Genomic DNA, 18,312 nt, shown 5'->3' with positions numbered 1-18,312 from the left:
AGAATTCTGGACCAAATTTAAATTAAACTATACACTGGCTTGATAGAATTCTGAACCAAATTTAAATCAAACTTGACCCTGGTTTGATATAATTCTGGATCAAATTTAAATCAAACTAGACCCTGGTTTGATAGAATTCTGGACCAAATTTAAATCAAACTTGACCCTGGTTCGATAGAATTCTGGACTAAATATAAATAAACTAGACACTGGCTTGATAGAATTCTGGACCAAATTTAAATCAAACTAGTCACTGGCTTGATAGAATTCTGGACCAAATTTAAATCAAACTGGACCCTTGTTTGGTAGAATTCTGGACCAAATTTAAATCAAACTAGACATTGGCTTGATAGAATTTTGGACTAAATTTAAATCATCAAACTAGACACTGGCTTGATAGAATTCTGAACTAAACTTAAATCAAACTTGACCGTGGTTTGATATAATTCTGGACGAAATTTAAATCAAACTTGACCCTGGTTTGATATAATTCTGGACCAAATTTAAATCAAATTTGACCCTGGTTTGATAGAATTCTGGACTAAATATAAATCAAACTAGACACTGGCTTGATAGAATTCTGGACCAAATTTAAATCAAACTAGACTCTGGCTTGATAGAATTCTGAACTAAACTTAAATCAAACTTGACCCTGGTTTGATATAATTCTGGACGAAATTTAAATCAAACTTGACCCTGGTTTGATAGAATTCTGGACCAAATTTAAATCAAATTTGACCCTGGTTTGATAGAATTCTGGACGAAATTTAAATCAAACTTGACCCTGGTTTGATATAATTCTGGACCAAATTTAAATCAAACTAGACACTGGCTTGATAGAATTCTGGACCAAATTTAAATCAAACTAGACTCTGGCTTGATAGAATTCTGAACTAAACTTAAATCAATCTTGACCCTGGTTTGATATAATTCTGGACGAAATTTAAATCAAACTTGACCCTGGTTTGATATAATTCTGGACCAAATTTAAATCAAACTAGACACTGGCTTGATAGAATTCTGGACTAAATTTAAATCAAACTTGACCCTGGTTTGATAGAATTCTGAACCAAATTTAGATCAAACTTGACCCTGGTTTGATAGAATTCTGAACCAAATTTAAATCAAACTTGACCCTGGTTTGATATTACTCTGGACTAAATTTAAATGAAACTAGACCCTGGATTGATAGAATTCTGAACTAAACTTAAATCAAACTAGACACTGGCTTGATAGAATTCTGGACCAAATTTAAATCAAACTAGACACTGGCTTGATAGAATTCTGGACCAAATTTAAATCAAACTAGACATTGGCTTGATAGAATTCTGGACCAAATTTAAATCAAACTAGACATTGGCTTGATAGAATTTTGGACTAAATTTAAATCAAACGAGACTCTGGTTTGGTAGAAGTCTGAACTAAATTTAAATCAAATTAGACTATGGCTTGATAGAATTCTGAGTAAATTTAAATCAAATTAGAGTCTGGCTCGATAGAATTCTGGACTAAATTAGATCAAGTTAGACCCTGGCTTGAATTCTAGACTGAATCACCCAGTTGCCTTTGAGACATTAATGGAGCGAAAATAGTTTGCTTTGAAGTAAAACTTAACATTTTGTCTGCTGATTGGTTTTTGAACATTTCGGCTGTTCGTTCTTAAAAATGGAATCGAATTATTTATCATTTGCTCATCAACATCATAAACTTAACTGGAGCAACGTATTGGTCTTGAAGTTCGGTAAATTTCAAGAACTAAACATATGGGTGGCCGTATCACCGTCCGGAGCATTCAATGTTTGGTTTTCGGAAGACGTCTATTACGAGATGGATTATTTGAAAGTTCTGAAAAAAATTGTACTGCCGTATTTTGTGGGAAACAAGGATGCAATATTTCTGCAAGTAGGACCAGTAATCATTTATACCGGGCAATTCAAATGTTTTAGGACGCTTTTTGCAGTACAATTTGAAAAACACATGTACGCAGCCACTTGTCATGGCTGCCTTAAAACGCATATGATCTGTCAACAAAAAATTTATTTGAGTTGTCAAGTGAAAAGTGTAAACACATCGCAAACATTTTAGTGGCAGCAATTTCTTGAAAAAGTAAAAATTGTGGAAATTGTGGTAAGTATTCTGGTTTATTTTGTCATTCCAAACTCACAACAGTGAAATGAGCATAAAAATCTAAACAATTTTGATTTTAAAATGTCAAATTCTTTCAAATTAAACGATTAGCGACTGCGGAGCAATTTCCCGATGACTTCATCGCCTGTGACCCGTTTGTAGTCCTTGTTGTTGACTTGAACGACCTCGTGTATTAAATTGTAAACTGTCTTGAATTCAAATTTCAATGACGGTTTCGCCGTTCCTTTTCCAGTCAAGGAAATTTGTCCTTGAAGATTTGGAGTCATAAGAGTATTCAATACAGCCACAATACATTCATGAACTCCGCTTCCACCAATAAACTCAAGGCGGGATTTCTGTAAATACCAAAACAAACCTGTGACCGAGCATTTGTTTGAGATGAGATTGTGCTCACACATTTCCTTTTTTACGATTAATTAAGTTACGAATTAAACATAGTTGAAGACTGAGTAAAATCAAGGCCTCAGTGGGATTTTAGAAAGAGGCTCATCTGCTTCTGCAAGAACGAGAATATCACTTACCAAGTAATTGTACGCTTTTGGTGCCTTCAAATCATTCGTAAAAATTTTCAATTGTTCAACCGTATCATAAGGTAGCTCGACGAAGGCGCTCTGCAAGGCCTCATCAAGAATACCCTTTCGGCTTTCAATCTCGGCTTGTTCTCCCGGTTGAGCTCCCATTTGTAAATTCGCTGCTTCTGAAACTTGCAATTGATCCGCAGTAGTTTTCGGTTTCACTTTCAAATCTGCTTGGTGTTGTTTTGCAGTAGCAAGTTCAGCCTTAATTTCTGCTACTTCAGCCTTAATTTCTGCTACTTCAGCCTTCAATGCTTTGCAATTATCTTTGGCCGTTCGGACTTCTTGTTTTGTAGCATTAAGTTCAGCCTTCAGTTCTACTATTTCAACTTTCAATGCTTCCCAGTTATCGTTGCTAGATCCTGCTTTAACCTCATCTAGCGAAGGCAATGTCGATGTCGTTTCAGTTTTCTTCTTCAGCGGCTTAGACAAGGAGGTGCTTATCGTAGACGGTTTCGATAAAGCTGTACGACTCGTCGAAGGTATATTCGAACTTATCAAACTCTGTTTTCGAGTAGAAAAACACGGTGTGTGCTTCTTCATTTTCAATTTTCTTTAATCGAAGAAAACAATATCGAGGGCAACTGCGGTTTCAATTGTTCAATAACTTTTCTTACTTTTTTAGGTGTTTCAATGAAATTTGTGTCAATTTTCAACGAAACTTGTGTCAACTTGAAATTTGTGCCAATTTTCCATGAAATTTGTGTCAATTTTCCATTAAATTTGTGTCAATTTTCAATGAAATTTGTGTCAATTTTCCATGAAATTTGTGTCAATTTTCCATGAAATTTATGTCAATTTGCCATGAAATTTGTGTCAAGTTTCAATGAAATTTGTATCAATTTTCAATGAAATTTGTATCAATTTTCATTGAAATTTGGGTCAATTTTCATTGAAATTTGTGTCAATTTTACATGAAATTTGTATCAATTTTCCATGAAATTTGTGTCAATTTTCAATGAAATTTGTGACAATTTTCCCTGAAATTTGCGTGAAGTTTCAATGAAATTTGTGTCAATTTTCATGAAATTTGTGTCAATTTTCCATGAAATTTATGTCAATTTTCCATGAAATTTATGTCAATTTGCCATGAAATTTGTGTCAAGTTTCAATGAAATTTGTATCAATTTTCAATGAAATTTGTATCAATTTTCATTGAAATTTGGGTCAATTTTCATTGAAATTTGTGTCAATTTTACATGAAATTTGTATCAATTTTTCATGAAATTTGTGTCAATTTTCAATGAAATTTGTGACAATTTTCCCTGAAATTTGTGTGAAGTTTCAATGAAATTTGTGTCAATTTTCCATGAAATTTGTGTCAATTTTCCATTAAATTTATGTCAATTTTCCATGAAATTTGTGTCAATTTTCAATGAAATTTGTGACAATTTTCCCTGAAATTTGTGTGAAGTTTCAATGAAATTTGTGACAAGTTTCCATGAAATTTGTGTCAATTTTCCATTAAATTTGTGTCAATTTTCCATGAAATTTATGTCAATTTTCCATGAAATTTGTGTCAAGTTTAAATGAAATTTGTGTCAATTTTCAATGAAATTTGTGACAATTTTCATTGAAATTTGTGTCAATTTTCAATGAAATTTGTGACAATTTTCCCTGAAATTTGTGTGAAGTTTCAATGAAATTTGTGTCAATTTTCCATGAAATTTGTGTCAATTTTCCATGAAATTTGTGTCAATTTTCCATGAAATTTGTGTCAATTTTCCATTAAATTTGTGTCAATTTTCAATGAAATTTGTGTCAATTTTAAATGAAATTTGTGACAATTTTCCCTGAAATTTGTGTGAAGTTTCAATGAAATTTGTGTCAATTTTCCATGAAATTTGTGTCAATTTTCCATGAAATTTGTGCCAATTTTCCATGAAATTTGTGTCAATTTTCCATGAAATTTGTGTCAATTTTCAATGAAATTTGTGTCAATTTTAAATGAAATTTGTGTGAAGTTTCAATGAAATTTGTGTCAATTTTCCATGAAATTTGTGTCAATTTTCCATGAAATTTGTGTCAATTTTCCATTAAATTTGTGTCAATTTTCAATGAAATTTGTGTCAATTTTCCATGAAATTTGTGTCAATTTTCCATGAAATTTGTGTCAATTTTCCATTAAATTTGTGTCAATTTTCCATGAAATTTATATCAATTTTCCATTAAATTTGTGTCAATTTTCCATGAAATTTGTATCAATTTTCAATGAAATTTGTGTTAAGTTTCACCGAAATTTGTGACAAGTTTCACCGAAATTTGTGACAAGTTTCCATGAAATTTGTGTCAATTTTCCATGAAATTTGTGTCAATTTTCCATGAAATTTGTGTCAATTTTCCATTAAATTTGTGTCAATTTTCAATGAAATTTGTGTCAATTTTCCATGAAATTTGTGTCAATTTTCCATGAAATTTATGTCAATTTGCCATGAAATTTATGTCAATTTGCCATGAAATTTGTGTCAAGTTTCAATGAAATTTGTATCAATTTTCAATGAAATTTGTATCAATTTTCAATGAAATTTGGGTCAATTTTCATTGAAATTTGGGGCAATTTTCATTGAAATTTGTGTCAATTTTCCATGAAATTTATATCAATTTTCCATTAAATTTGTGTCAATTTTCCATGAAATTTGTATCAATTTTCAATGAAATTTGTGTTAAGTTTCACCGAAATTTGTGACAAGTTTCCATGAAATTTTTGTCAATTTTCCATGAAATTTGTGTTAAGTTTCCATGAAATTTGTGTCAAGTTTAAATGAAATTTGTGTCAATTTTCAATGAAATTTGTGACAATTTTCATTGAAATTTGTGTCAATTTTCATTGAAATTTGTGTCAATTTTCATTGAAATTTGTGTCAATTTTCATTGAAATTTGTATCAATTTTCCATTAAATTTGTGTCAATTTTCCATTAAATTTGTGTCAATTTTCATTGAAATTTATGTCAAGTTTCAATGAAATTTGTGTTAAGTTTCAATGAAATTTCTGTCAATTTTCACTGAAATTTGTGTCAATTTTCATTGAAATTTGTGACAAGTTTTATTGAAATTTGTGACAAGTTTTAATGAAATTTGTGTCAAGTTTCACCGAAATTTGTGTCGACTTTCAATGAAATTTGTGTCAAGTTTCATTGAAATTTGTGTCAATTTTCAATTAAATTTGTGTCAAATTTCACAGAAATTTGTGTCAATTTTCCATTAAATTTGTGTCAATTTTCATTGAAATTTGTGTCAATTTTAAATGAAATTTGTGACAAGTTTCATCGAAATTTGTGTCAAGTTTCATCGAAATTTGTTTCAATTTTCAATGAAATTTGTGTGAAATAGTCGTGTTAAACTTCTGTCTGCACTATCGTAAGTTTGTTTAATTGAAAGAGGCAGATATTGACGAAAAAAGCAGAATTTACTAAACGAAAACGAAAAGAAAATAACAACCACGACAAATTACATCAAATGCTCGAATTGTTTTCCGTCTTCTTCCATGCAATAAAACAATCTCGTCTTGAAAGATTCTAGTACTCGCAAAAACATCGCCTCATCCGGGACTAGACAATTTTCAATGATGCGATCTTTCATTTCATCTAGGCTAGCCGGCTTCGTTCGGAATACGCGATCCTTCAAAAAACCCCACAAGAAGAAATCGAGTGGAGTTAAATCAGGGGAGCGAGGTGGCCAAAGCAGTGGTCCACCTCTTCCAATCCAGCGGTTAGGGAATTTCTCGTTTAAATAATTTTTAACAATTCTCGCATAATGCGCTGGAGCCCCATCTTGCTGGAAGTAGACTTCGTCAAAATCTATGTTTTGGTCCTCTGCAGCTTCTTCGATAGCCGGTACAATGGAATTTATCAGAAGATCCAAATACATCTCGCCGTTTAAATTTCCTTCAATAAAAAATGGACCAATAATTCTGGATCCCAAAATGCCTGCCCACACCATAGTTTTCAATGGTCTTTGTGTATGTTCATCGCGATGTTCGTGCGGATTTTCTTGACACCAATATCTCATATTGTGCCTGTTTACATAGCCGGTAAGATGAAAATTCGACTCGTCGGAGAAACAAATTTTCTTGGCGAATTCGTCGTTTCGAATTAAATCTTCCATCTTTTCGCAGAAGTCCAACCTCTTCTCAAAATCTTCTTCGGAAAGTTGTTGGTTCAGTGTTACGCCATACGGGTGAAATTTGTGACGGTGCAAAATTCTACCAACAGAGGTCATGCTGATACCCGTCTCATATGAAATTTCCTAAAAAATACAACGTCAATGCCACTACTGCATATGACGAACGACATCAAACCGTACCCTTATACTTTGCTGACGTTCTAGCTCCACGCTCGCTAAAACCATTACCTCACTTTTCTCATCAGTGGCTGATCTTGGCCTTCCTGATTTGGGTCGATTAGTTACACTACCCGTCGTTCGTATTTTTCGAACAATTTCACGCACTGTATTAGGACTAGGAATCGACCGATTGGGATATTGTTGGTGGAACCGTTGAGCAGCCTCTCGGAAACTCAGTTTGTCGTCAATTACTAACCACACCAATGTGTTTCTTTCAGCATCCGTGTAGCGCATTTTCGGTGAAAGAAGTGTGAGTTTCCGGAAATTGACTAAAATCGGAAAGAAATTCTGTGGCTTTTCGATTCGAAATTTCAGAAACTTAAAAAGGAAATGCTAATACGACTCAAACAAATTTTAAAACACTTGAGAATTTGTTTGGAGCCAACTATTTGAATTACCTCAGCTATTTCGATCTAATAAATCGCGTATTTCGTTTAACCATCTTCATTTATAAATGTTGCAACAATAACCAGGCCTAATTATGATTTGTAAAAAGGGGGAAATCGTAACATTTCTCCGAAAAGTTTTGACCAGTTAAATTTTGTTAATCATAGCAGCCTTTTCATAAGTCAGAAACCTTCAGTAAAATTGTTGCAGTCAATCAAAAGCTCCATTACGGCGTTATTTTTTCATATTTACAAAATACGGGACAGATTCAGCAATTAATAAAAAGTGAACAAATAATTTGACATTTTATTTATTTATTTGTCGTCAAAACAGGTGCCGTACAATATCCATTCGTGTTCATGTCACGAAATTTGTCACCGTAGTGCAATCATTTGTTTACGTTTCAAATTTTTGTTGTCGTCGAAACAGGCACTGTGAATATCCATCCGTGTTCATGTGACGAAATTTGTGTTGCCATCTAATCATGCATCGAATCCCTTCATCAATGTGAGTCACCGTAGTGCAATCATCTGTTTACGTTTCAAATTTTTGTTGTCGTCGAAACAGGTGCTGTGAAATATCCATCCGTGTTCATGTGACGAAATTTGTGTTGCCATCTAATCATGCATCGAATCCCTTCATCAATGTGAGTCACCGTAGTGCAATCATCTGTTTACGTTTCAAATTTTTGTTGTCGTCGAAACAGGTGCTGTGAAATATCCATCCGTGTTCATGTGACGAAATTTGTGTTGCCATCCAATCATGCATCGAATCCCTTCATCAATGTGAGTCACCGTAGTGCAATCATTTGTTTACGTTTCAAATTTTTGTTGTCGTCGAAGGTGCTGTGAAATATCCATCCGTCTTCATGTGACGAAATTTGTGTTGCCATCTAATCATGCATCGAATCCCTTCATCAATGTGAGTCACCGTAGTGCAATCATTTGTTTACGTTTCAAATTTTTGTTGTCGTCGAAGGTGCTGTGAAATATCCATCCGTCTTCATGTGACGAAATTTGTGTTGCCATCCAATCATGCATCGAATCCCTTCATCAATGTGAGTCACCGTAGTGCAATCATTTGTTTACGTTTAAAATTTTTGTTGTCGTCGAAACAGGTGCTGTGAAATATCCATCCGTGTTCATGTGACGAAATTTGTGTTGCCATCTAATCATGCATCGAATCCCTTCATCAATGTGAGTCACCGTAGTGCAATCATCTGTTTACGTTTCAAATTTTGGTTGTCGTCGAAACATGGTGCTGTGAAATATCCATCCGTGTTCATGTGACGAAATTTGTGTTGCCATCTAATCATGCATCGAATCCCTTCATCAATGTGAGTCACCGTAGTGCAATCATTTGTTTACATTTTGATCGGCATGACTGTGAGGCCAAGGACATTGCAACGATCAAGTGCAATTGTTGAATTTTTATAGTACAGCCAAATCGTCACTGTTTTACATTTGGATGAATCGAACTCGGAGTAATTAAATGAAATTGATGTCACTCGGTGACAACTTTAAAAGTTTAGACTTTTAATGACATTTTTATGACATAAAAATGGATGCGAACTTTTTCATACGTTCTGCCAAGCCTACTGACTCGTCCTAAAACATTTGAATTGCCCGGTATATTGTGCTTTTCCCAATATTGTATCTTTGTATAAGGAATGGAACGAGATAACTACGTCAGAAATCGTCCGATCGTGGTTTAAGAAACATCCCGAGATTCAGTACATCACCTGGCCTTCGAACTGTGAAGTGGCTTTCCCCATTTCCTTACCATGGAGCGATATGAAGATACGCTTGAAAAGCCATAGGCCATTATGTTCGCTTCAAGCTAAGTCGCTGATAATCAATTTCTGGAAGATGTTAGGGCCTGATTTCTTCACCGTTGCAAGAGATGGTCTCAAAAAAATTAAAGACGAGCATTTCAATTTTGCTCGAGCTAACTTTGAACTTGACTGGAACAAGGTTCTTTTTTCGAAGTATGGGGTGGTGCGATGCGTGAGTGTCTGGGTGGCAGGGACGCACCTTGGTCCCCTCGATATATCGGCAACCAATGGATTATTGAGCGAGGCCCACTACATCAAAATACTTAACGATATTGTGTTGCCGTTCCTAATGCAAAACCGTGATGTCACATACATTCAAGTAATTCAAAATCTTCGTCAAAATTGGTTGTTTTCACAATTTGTTCACTTTTGTGTAAAAGGAATCCAACGATGTAACAAAATCAGAGGACGTTCGTTCTTGGTTTCGAATGCGTCCGGACATCAAGTGCATCACTTGGCCACCGATTGTTTCACCAATGTCAATCGTTTGGGATGGCATCAACGAACACGTTGACAACAATTTTGCGCTGACCAGCGGGGAAGTAACTAAATTTGTTTTGGAATTTTGGGAAAAGGTAAAAAATGAAAGCCCGAGTTATTTCCCTAATTCCTTCACATTTACCAAGCAAATGATCACAGTCATCGATAAATGAAATTTCTATTGAATAATTTTATGTTTTTGGTATAGCCAGAACAAATGAATAAGAAAAAGAATTTTTGTGCCTCAACTGTTTATATGTTTTGCTTGCGGTTTTGGTGTTTTGGTCAGGGATTGAACCTTTTAATGTTGGCCTAAAGTGTTTGATTGCTCCCGCTGCTCTATCTAAGTTCTGCAATGGAGGACACTTAAGACAAATTCACAACTTTTTATCTGTGGGCCTAAATTATGAGAAAAGAGTGTTACGAACAAATGGGGAATTACCACAAAATTTGCGGACATTCTTTGCAATTCTATATGTAATGAGCAGCTGAACCGTTTACATATTTTCTTTCGGCATGAAAACTGTTCAACACTGTTCTAATAATAAGAATGAAAAACATTCGAGTGAAATAGTATTGCACACAACATTCGAATCTACGAAATTTAATCTGATCTAACGCAAGTGTTTTGTTTTTGATTTTGATTGTAAAATGTCAGTATATTACGAATGTCGACAGTAGCTTTATACCCAGGCGAAATAATTATTAAACATAGACAAAGTGGAGGAACCCAGCGGAACTGTACCAGTACGTCTCGTGTCGAAACATATAAGCAAGGTTCTGAAAGAGCAGGCTAAGACAGTTACGAAGGCGGGTGAAACTCAAATCTTGACAATTCAGACATGTCTGTTGTTTGAAAAGTCAACTTAAAAACAAAATATTTTTGTCAAATTGAAATCGTCATTTAAAATTTTCCAAACCTAGTTGGCGCTACAGGAAAATTTTGATCACACCGCCTTCGTGATCAACTCGAAAGTGTCTTAACCTGTTCTTTCAGAACCTTGCATATAAGTACGTTTCAATACGTCGCAGCTCGTGGCGAAACGTATAAGTTCGTTTCGATACGTAACAGTATATGTCCATACGTGTCAATATATCAATAACAGCTCATGGAATTAGATTTACAACGAAAAGAAAATTGAAAGCAAGAAGAATGTAACAATAATAGCATTGTACAATAAGAATTCTCTGAGTATTCATCATAATTTGTCGAACTTATAACTTGCCTCAAATTTCTAGTTGCTCGACAATTTAGAGTCGAAAATTGCGCAACCAACCAGAATATTTTTTAATGTCTCATGTGATTTTTGTTGTAAATACCTCGACTGTGAATACCTTTTTCGTCTTACAATTCACGCCGTAAGTGCGCCTAAAATTTGAATTTTAAGTGAACCGAAAATACATTTCAACGCGTTTCCTTGCATGAAAATGGTGGTGCACAGTGTTGGTGGACATTACATGGAAAAGTACATGGATCGCCACCGGTTTTGATTTTTTATTTTACACCTTGGCACACACTCTTGGCAATTTCAAGATATTTTTACTTAGTTGTCGTAATGTGCGTAAACTTTCAAGTCTCATTCCACTAAATGAGTCATCTGATTGTCACAATTTGTGGTAACATACACAACAGCCATACCAACGTAACAAACCTAACCAACAACAAACTTAAACCATCCACCGGTTTTGACGCAAAAACGTAGACCTTGTGAATTACAAGTGCTCTATAGAAAAGTGTTTTTTTTATAATTTCGATTTTAGCAAGCTGATATTTATGTGACAAACATGTGCGGTGCCATTATCAGTAAAAACCGTATTTATAACAGATGGACGACAATGACAATAAGCAGAACTTCAAAATTTATGGATCGTGAAACGGTGAAATGCAAAATCGAAACAGATGAACGGTACGTAGAGTTTCATGTCGTCATTTCATTTTAATTTAAGTGCAGTCATTCCCTTCCATAAGTTTTGTAATTGTTGATTAGTCACAATGACTCAAAGGGATAAACACGTCATAATTCGGCTCAAAATCCATTCGGAACATTTTCTTCCACACATCTGTTAGTAAAAATAGCTTTCCTGGCTCTTCTTCTGTGAATGATTTGTAGATATACAATTTTGACGATCGAACCGGTATTGCATAAAAATCTGTTTTGTTTGTCGTTTTGAACCCATAGATCCACCACAAGCCATTCAGTGCTTCTTCCACATATTCAAAACGAACAATTTCTAGTTTTTCTGTCAAAAACCAGTTATTTCCATTTTTGTTGTTTAGCCGAAATCCATTCAGTTGAACCTCGCGGAAAACTCTCTTTCCTTCGACAATTGCTTTTTTCTTGAACAATGGAAAGCTGGGTTCAGCCTTTATGTCGATAAATTCATGAATGTTTCGTTCCTCCATTCGATTGCAAAGTTCAGCCAGCTGTAAATTATGTTTTTTGATGATTCTTTTTATTTGGAACATGTAGCTTTCAAATGGAAAAGCTGCGTATTCATTTAGATTGCCATATTTCTTGACGTCTGCCGGAAGATGCAACAAATTATGCACACAATACACCACGTGATGTGGATTGTACAATTCAACGACTCCATTGATGAATTCTTTTAGTAGATGCTCTGCTAGCAAATTTAGTGTTTGACACAACTTGCTGTTGTTCAATATCGTAATGGCAACATGTAGTAGCAAGAAGTGGTTATATTTTTCCGGTGGTAGCATGTGCTTCAGGACTACTGGACCGGAATATAGTAAAAACGTTCGATATTCGTGACCTTTGTAATAGCCAATATCGGACAAAGATCGACACTTTCGTTGAAATTCAGACGGCTGTGCTGTTCCAATTTTGATAAGTTTGTTTGAAATAATTTCTACAGAGGTTGAATCAATCTGATTTCCGTCTTCGTCGTATATCCATATTCGTAAAAATCTTTTCATTACTCCCAAATAAACTAAGTGCAGAGGGTCCAGTGGGAAATCCTTAACCATGTCTACTCCTTCCACAGATTGAAAAATTGGGTACCCTTTGTGGTGTTCAGAGTAATCACGGTCTCTGAAGTTCTTATCAGTTCTGAGTGTACAATTGTTCAGAAGGAATGTTGTTCGATTGTTTATACGTACACCTCTCTGCACACATTTCGTACAACCGTAAAAGCCGTTATGATTCTTCACGTATTTAACGTTGGCTAATGCTGGAGCATCGCATATAACTGAATGTACCTCTACATTCAGCTGCCTACCTCGATGAACGTATTGATGAGTCATTTCGTTAAGTTCTTTCACGAATGCTTCCAGGAATGTATTAAAACAATTCGGCTTTTCATAACCATGGTACGCTCCCACAAGAAAGATGTGTTTCCGCAATGACCCAATATTTTCGATTCTTCCTAGAATCAACCAGAAGCCGACTTTACTGCTCTTCGCGATTGGAAGTCCATCGATGTTGAATGTTAGCTTGATATCATTAGGCAAATTGTCGACATTGATTGTACCCAAGAGCAAGTCAATTGATTTCTTTAATCCCAAATGAACGTATTTTCCAGGAGAAACATTTATCACCTCCCTGCTCTTTGGTGTATTCATAAGTGTTCGTGTGTCGACAGGAAGCCTCGGAAAAATTTTCTTCAAAAATAGTAGCAATGCGTTCGCAGGGGTGCGATTGACTTTATACTCCAACAACCAGTTTGATAGAAATTTTCTAACTTCAATTTGACTTACATTACTGGCACCAGGTAGCACATTATATGAAGTTGGTGATAATTCTAAGATCACGTCGTCTGGACATTCATTCTCGTTTTCCATACTATCGTTCAGTGACAAATCGAACATCTCGTGGTCATCCTCATCTCCTAGAGTATCGTTCAGATCTGACGAGATATCGTATTCAGCGTCAGAATCTTGAAAGTCTTCTGAACTATCACCACTACTTAAATGTCCTAAGTCTGTGCTACCAGATATGTCAGAATCGAAAGATGTATCCGATTCTTCTGAATAAGTTTCTGAAATATCTAATTCCATAGAATCCATTTCCGATGTATCGAAGTCGATTGAACTAAAATCTTCGTCTTGCGATTCAAATCCATCTTCAGAATCAAAATCTTCAGGATCGCTGGTTATTTTCATCGTTCAGACGGGATGTTTACAATAATAAGGTTTACGTAATGTTTCAAACAGTTCTATATAAGAAAAATCCTTTCCAATCTTGCTTACTAAGTTAAAGTAAAAATATTTTCGACATTTTATTGAGTACTAGCTTAAATAAATCACTTACGAAATCACAGCAAATCAAATAGTGTTTTACATAACAAGGGATAAAAAGATGAAAATAAGAGTTTTCGTGTGGATTTTGTTGATCCTTATCTAAGATGCACCTATTTTTTTTATAAAATTAATTTGGTTTTACATAGTAGGACCCTGATTTTGTTAGCATCTAAAATAACCCTTGCCTTGAATATGAGTATGTGCAGTGCAAGGTGGTCTGTAGCAGGAGCTATATGTTTGGCCAAATTTTCGATCAACAGAATCAAAAATTTGGGTATGCCAATTCTTAATTTACTGCGGCTTACGTTTCGATATTTCAACGACCTTGTAAAAAATCTGTGCATTTTGGAGGTATCTCTTCTTCTTTTTCAGCCTGTTTCTATCCACTGCCGGATGTAGGCCTCTCCAACTTCTTTCCATTTCGTACGATCCATTGCCATTTGCTGCCAGTTTGTACCTGCAATATTCTTAATTCCGTTTGTCCATCTCTCTGGTGGTCTACCTATAGCTCGTCTTTTATATGGTCGCCAGTTCATGATCTTTTTGGTCCAACGTTCGTCTGTCCTTCTTGCAATATGTCCCGCCCAGCTCCATTTCAGAGATGCTATTCTTTCCATGACATCAACGACCCTGGTTTGTTGTCGAATCCATTGATTCGTCATTCTGTCTCTGAGTGTTATTCCAAGCATACTCCGTTCCATGGCTCTTTGTGTCACTCTCAATTTATCTTCGGATGCTTTCGTTAAAGTTAACGTTTCCGCTCCATAAGTGAGCACTGGAAGGACACAAGTGTCGAAAACTTTGCGTTTCAGACTATTATTCATTTTGCTTTTGAAAATTAGTCTGAGTTTTCCGAACGCTGCCCATGCAAGACCAATCCTACGTCTTATTTCTGCAGTTTGGTTGTCCAGACCTAACTTCAGTTTATGTCCTAAATATACATAGCTGTCGACTCGTTCAATGACAGTGTCACCAATTTTGATTTCTCTATCGTCCCCGATGTTGGTCATGACTTTTGTTTTCGATAAGTTCATCTTGAGGCCAACTTTGCTCGCCTCTTCACTTAACTGTTGTAGCATAAGCTGAGCCTGACCTAGATTCGCTGCTATCGGTACAATGTCATCAGCGAAGCGGAGATTGCTCAGGTACTCTCCATTTATCTTTATTCCCATTTTACTCCAGTTTAACTTCCTAAAAATACTCTGCAGAATCGCCGTGAATAATTTCGGTGAAATGGTGTCACCCTGCCTTACACCTCGGCCAATTCTGAATTTCTCCGTGCTCTTATGAAGTTTTATACATGAAGTAGCATTTTTGTACACATATCGAATTGTGTTGGAGTACCTTGAGTCTACTCTACATTCGTCTAATGCGTCCAATATCGACCATGTTTCCACTGAATCGAAAGCTTTTTCGAAGTCTATGAATAGCAAGACTATGTCGATGTTGTATTCACGACACTTCTCAATAAGCGTTCTCATCACCTGCAAATGGTCGTTTGTGCTGAAACCAGATCTGAAAGCAGCTTGTTCAACAGGTTGGTAGAAGTCGAACTTGTTAGTGTTCCTCTTCGTAATGATTTTCATAAACAACTTGTAGAGTGTTGACAATAGGCTTATGGGTCGGTAATTTTCCAGCTTTGTTATGTCTCCTTTTTTATGCAGCAATGTAATTACCGCATTTTCCCAGGCTTCTGGTACTTCTTCCCATTGGAGACATTGATTAAACAAAGCCGTGATTGCCTTTAATAATGAGTCTCCACCTAGTTTAATGGCTTCCACTGGAACACCATCTTCTCCGGGAGACTTTTTGTTTTTCATCTCGGCTACTGCAGCTTTGACTTCATCAACAGTTATGTCGGGCATATCCTCCGATCCCACGTTTCTTATTATTGGTCTATCTTGGGTTTCTTCCGTTGGGCTCTGTCTTGCTGAAGAAAACAAATTCTCATAAAATTCTGTTGCAATGTTTAATATCGCATTTCGATCCGTTTGGATCGTTCCTGTTTTGTCTCGTAATTTGAAGATTTCTTTTTTGGCGTTTGTCATTTTTCTTCGTAGGACTTTCATATTGCAGTTAGCTTCAATTATGTTTTGAGCCAATTGGACATTATATTTTCTTTCATCTGATCTCCTTGCTTTGTTGATACTTTTAGACAGGTTCCGGTATTCCACCGAATCTCGTCCTCCGTTTTTTACCAACTCTGCTCTGCTTGCGATCAGGTCTAATGTTTCTCTGCTGAGTTTTGATTCTTTCCCTTGGACGGATTTGCATTTGGATTTCATGAAACCCATTATTGTATCGACGATTTTGGTATTCAATTCGTCCAATGTTTCACATTGATTGTTGACGTTATCTAATTCGGCAGTCATTTTCGTAGCAAATTCTTCATTTTGTGGTGTAAAGCCGTTGTACGTCCAATCCTTTCACTTTTCTGAACTAGTTGTGATCTTTTGAAATCTGGTATTTAACGTGACTCTTGCCACGAACCATTCCGGTGATCACTACCGGTTGAAAAATTGTTTAGGACCGTAACGTTCTTAACGGGTTGACTTACAGCCAGTTTATGATGTAATCGATCTCATTTTTCGTTACACCATCTGCACTAGCCAAGTCCATTTCCGTTGAGGCTTTCCTGCAAAAAATGAATTCATTGCGTACAAATTGTGTTGCTGTAAGAAGTTGAGTAAAGTATTTTCCACGCTCATTTCTTTGGTCGTTGCTAAAACTACCAACAGAAACTTCGGAGTCTTCTTCTCGTTTTCCCAGCTTCGCATTGAAATCACCGATTAGATATTGGTAATGTGAAGGGTTTTCGTCCAGAGCTTTCTCGACATCTTCATAGAATCTTTCTACTTCTTCGTCATCATGGGTGGACGTGGGTGCGTAAACCTGAATTAATTTGACACTGTATCTGTTATTTATCTTCAGGCTTACGTATATCACTCGATCGGATATGCTTTTCGTGTGAATTATGCGATCCGACCACCGCTTGTTTATGAACAATCCGACACCGTGCATCAGCATCTGACTGTCACTTCCTCGGTAGAAGAATGTATGCCCTGATTGTAATTTCAGGCATTCCTCTCCAGGTTTTCTCACTTCGCTCACTCCCACAACATCCCATTTTATCTTTTCTAGCTCTTCTTCCATTTCTTGCATTTTTTGTCTTGACGACAATGTTCTGGCATTATATGTGGCAATGTATAATTCGTTATGGCTTCGTTTGAAGGTTTTTAGCATTAAAACACCACGCTTGCTACTGCGGGTTGGTGAGTATGAAAGCTTTGGAGGTATATCGTAGAGCAATGTTTTGCTTACAATAATGCTTTACGCCGACTAAAAATAACTTATCAAAACTTTACTCAAAAGTCGTACAGGCACAGATTTATGAAATCCGACACATTTTCTGTGTTGTGTTTACTGGTTTTCTGTGAATTTTACATGTTTTTATATGGAGAAATCAAAAACTCAAGTGAAACACAGGGTAGAAAATGTGTCAGAATACAAAATTCCGAGCATGTAGAAACAACTATTTCCTCTGTCAGTGGCATGAGTTTCTATTTCTACCCCTGGCCTTTGAGATCTAATGTACGCAGACTCTCGACCAAAATTTACGAAATTCCTTTTAATTGCAATGACTGTCGTCACGAAATCAAACATGTATTTTCCTAAATAATTTCCTTGTAATTTTATTCAGTAATCGGGGATGTACAAGGTTGGAACGCGCATTTACACTTGTTATATGTATTTCACTCGGCGCCTGCACTCGTTGAAATTCGGACGCCTGATCTGTGAAAAAATTTGCGGTAAGTTATTGAATTTTCTTTTTTTTTCTTCTAAACTACCGAACTGACGTGATTATCATAACATTTTAGCAAATGGTTGGCCACGATTTCGTCTTAGTTGTACCAGATGTACCAGATGTACATACACGCATGGATATTCTCTTCTTAAAACACGAAATCTAGATGAAAAGCAAAAATAAAAAAATAAAATCTGAAATAGGACATGTCTGTATGATACTAGATATGTGTTAGATTAAAACATAGTTTAAAGTAAGATTGTAAGTAAGTGACTTTGATACATTCAATAAATTAATTTGACAAGAGCTGGTATTGCCTCAGCTGGAGAGCAATGGGCCTATTTCACGGAAACATGTTTCTCAAGTTTCCAAAATGTTTCTTAAAGTTTCTTAAGGAAACTTTTCTAGAAACTTTAAGAAACTTTAAGAAACTTTTCAGAAACATTTTGGAAACTTTAAATAACTTGAAAACATGTTTCCGTA

At 35.7% G+C, this 18,312-nt stretch overlaps 1 protein-coding gene across 1 annotated transcript; it reads left to right on the top strand.

Annotated features, from left to right (window-relative positions):
• Positions 1 to 1,665: 1,665 nt before the first annotated feature.
• On the top strand, positions 1,666 to 9,939 carry LOC119083548. The gene is made up of 3 exons (XM_037193267.1): positions 1,666 to 1,902; positions 9,120 to 9,605; positions 9,667 to 9,939. The coding sequence occupies exons 1-3, from the start codon at positions 1,666 to 1,668 to the stop codon at positions 9,937 to 9,939; spliced, it is 996 nt and encodes a 331-aa protein (XP_037049162.1).
• Positions 9,940 to 18,312: the final 8,373 nt, after the last annotated feature.

The sequence above is a fragment of the Bradysia coprophila genome, unplaced genomic scaffold (assembly GCF_014529535.1).
Source record: "Bradysia coprophila strain Holo2 unplaced genomic scaffold, BU_Bcop_v1 contig_692, whole genome shotgun sequence".
Taxonomy (NCBI): Eukaryota; Metazoa; Arthropoda; class Insecta; order Diptera; family Sciaridae; genus Bradysia; species Bradysia coprophila.
Note: the sequence above shows the minus strand (reverse complement) of the source record. Positions and strands in the feature narration are given on the sequence as shown.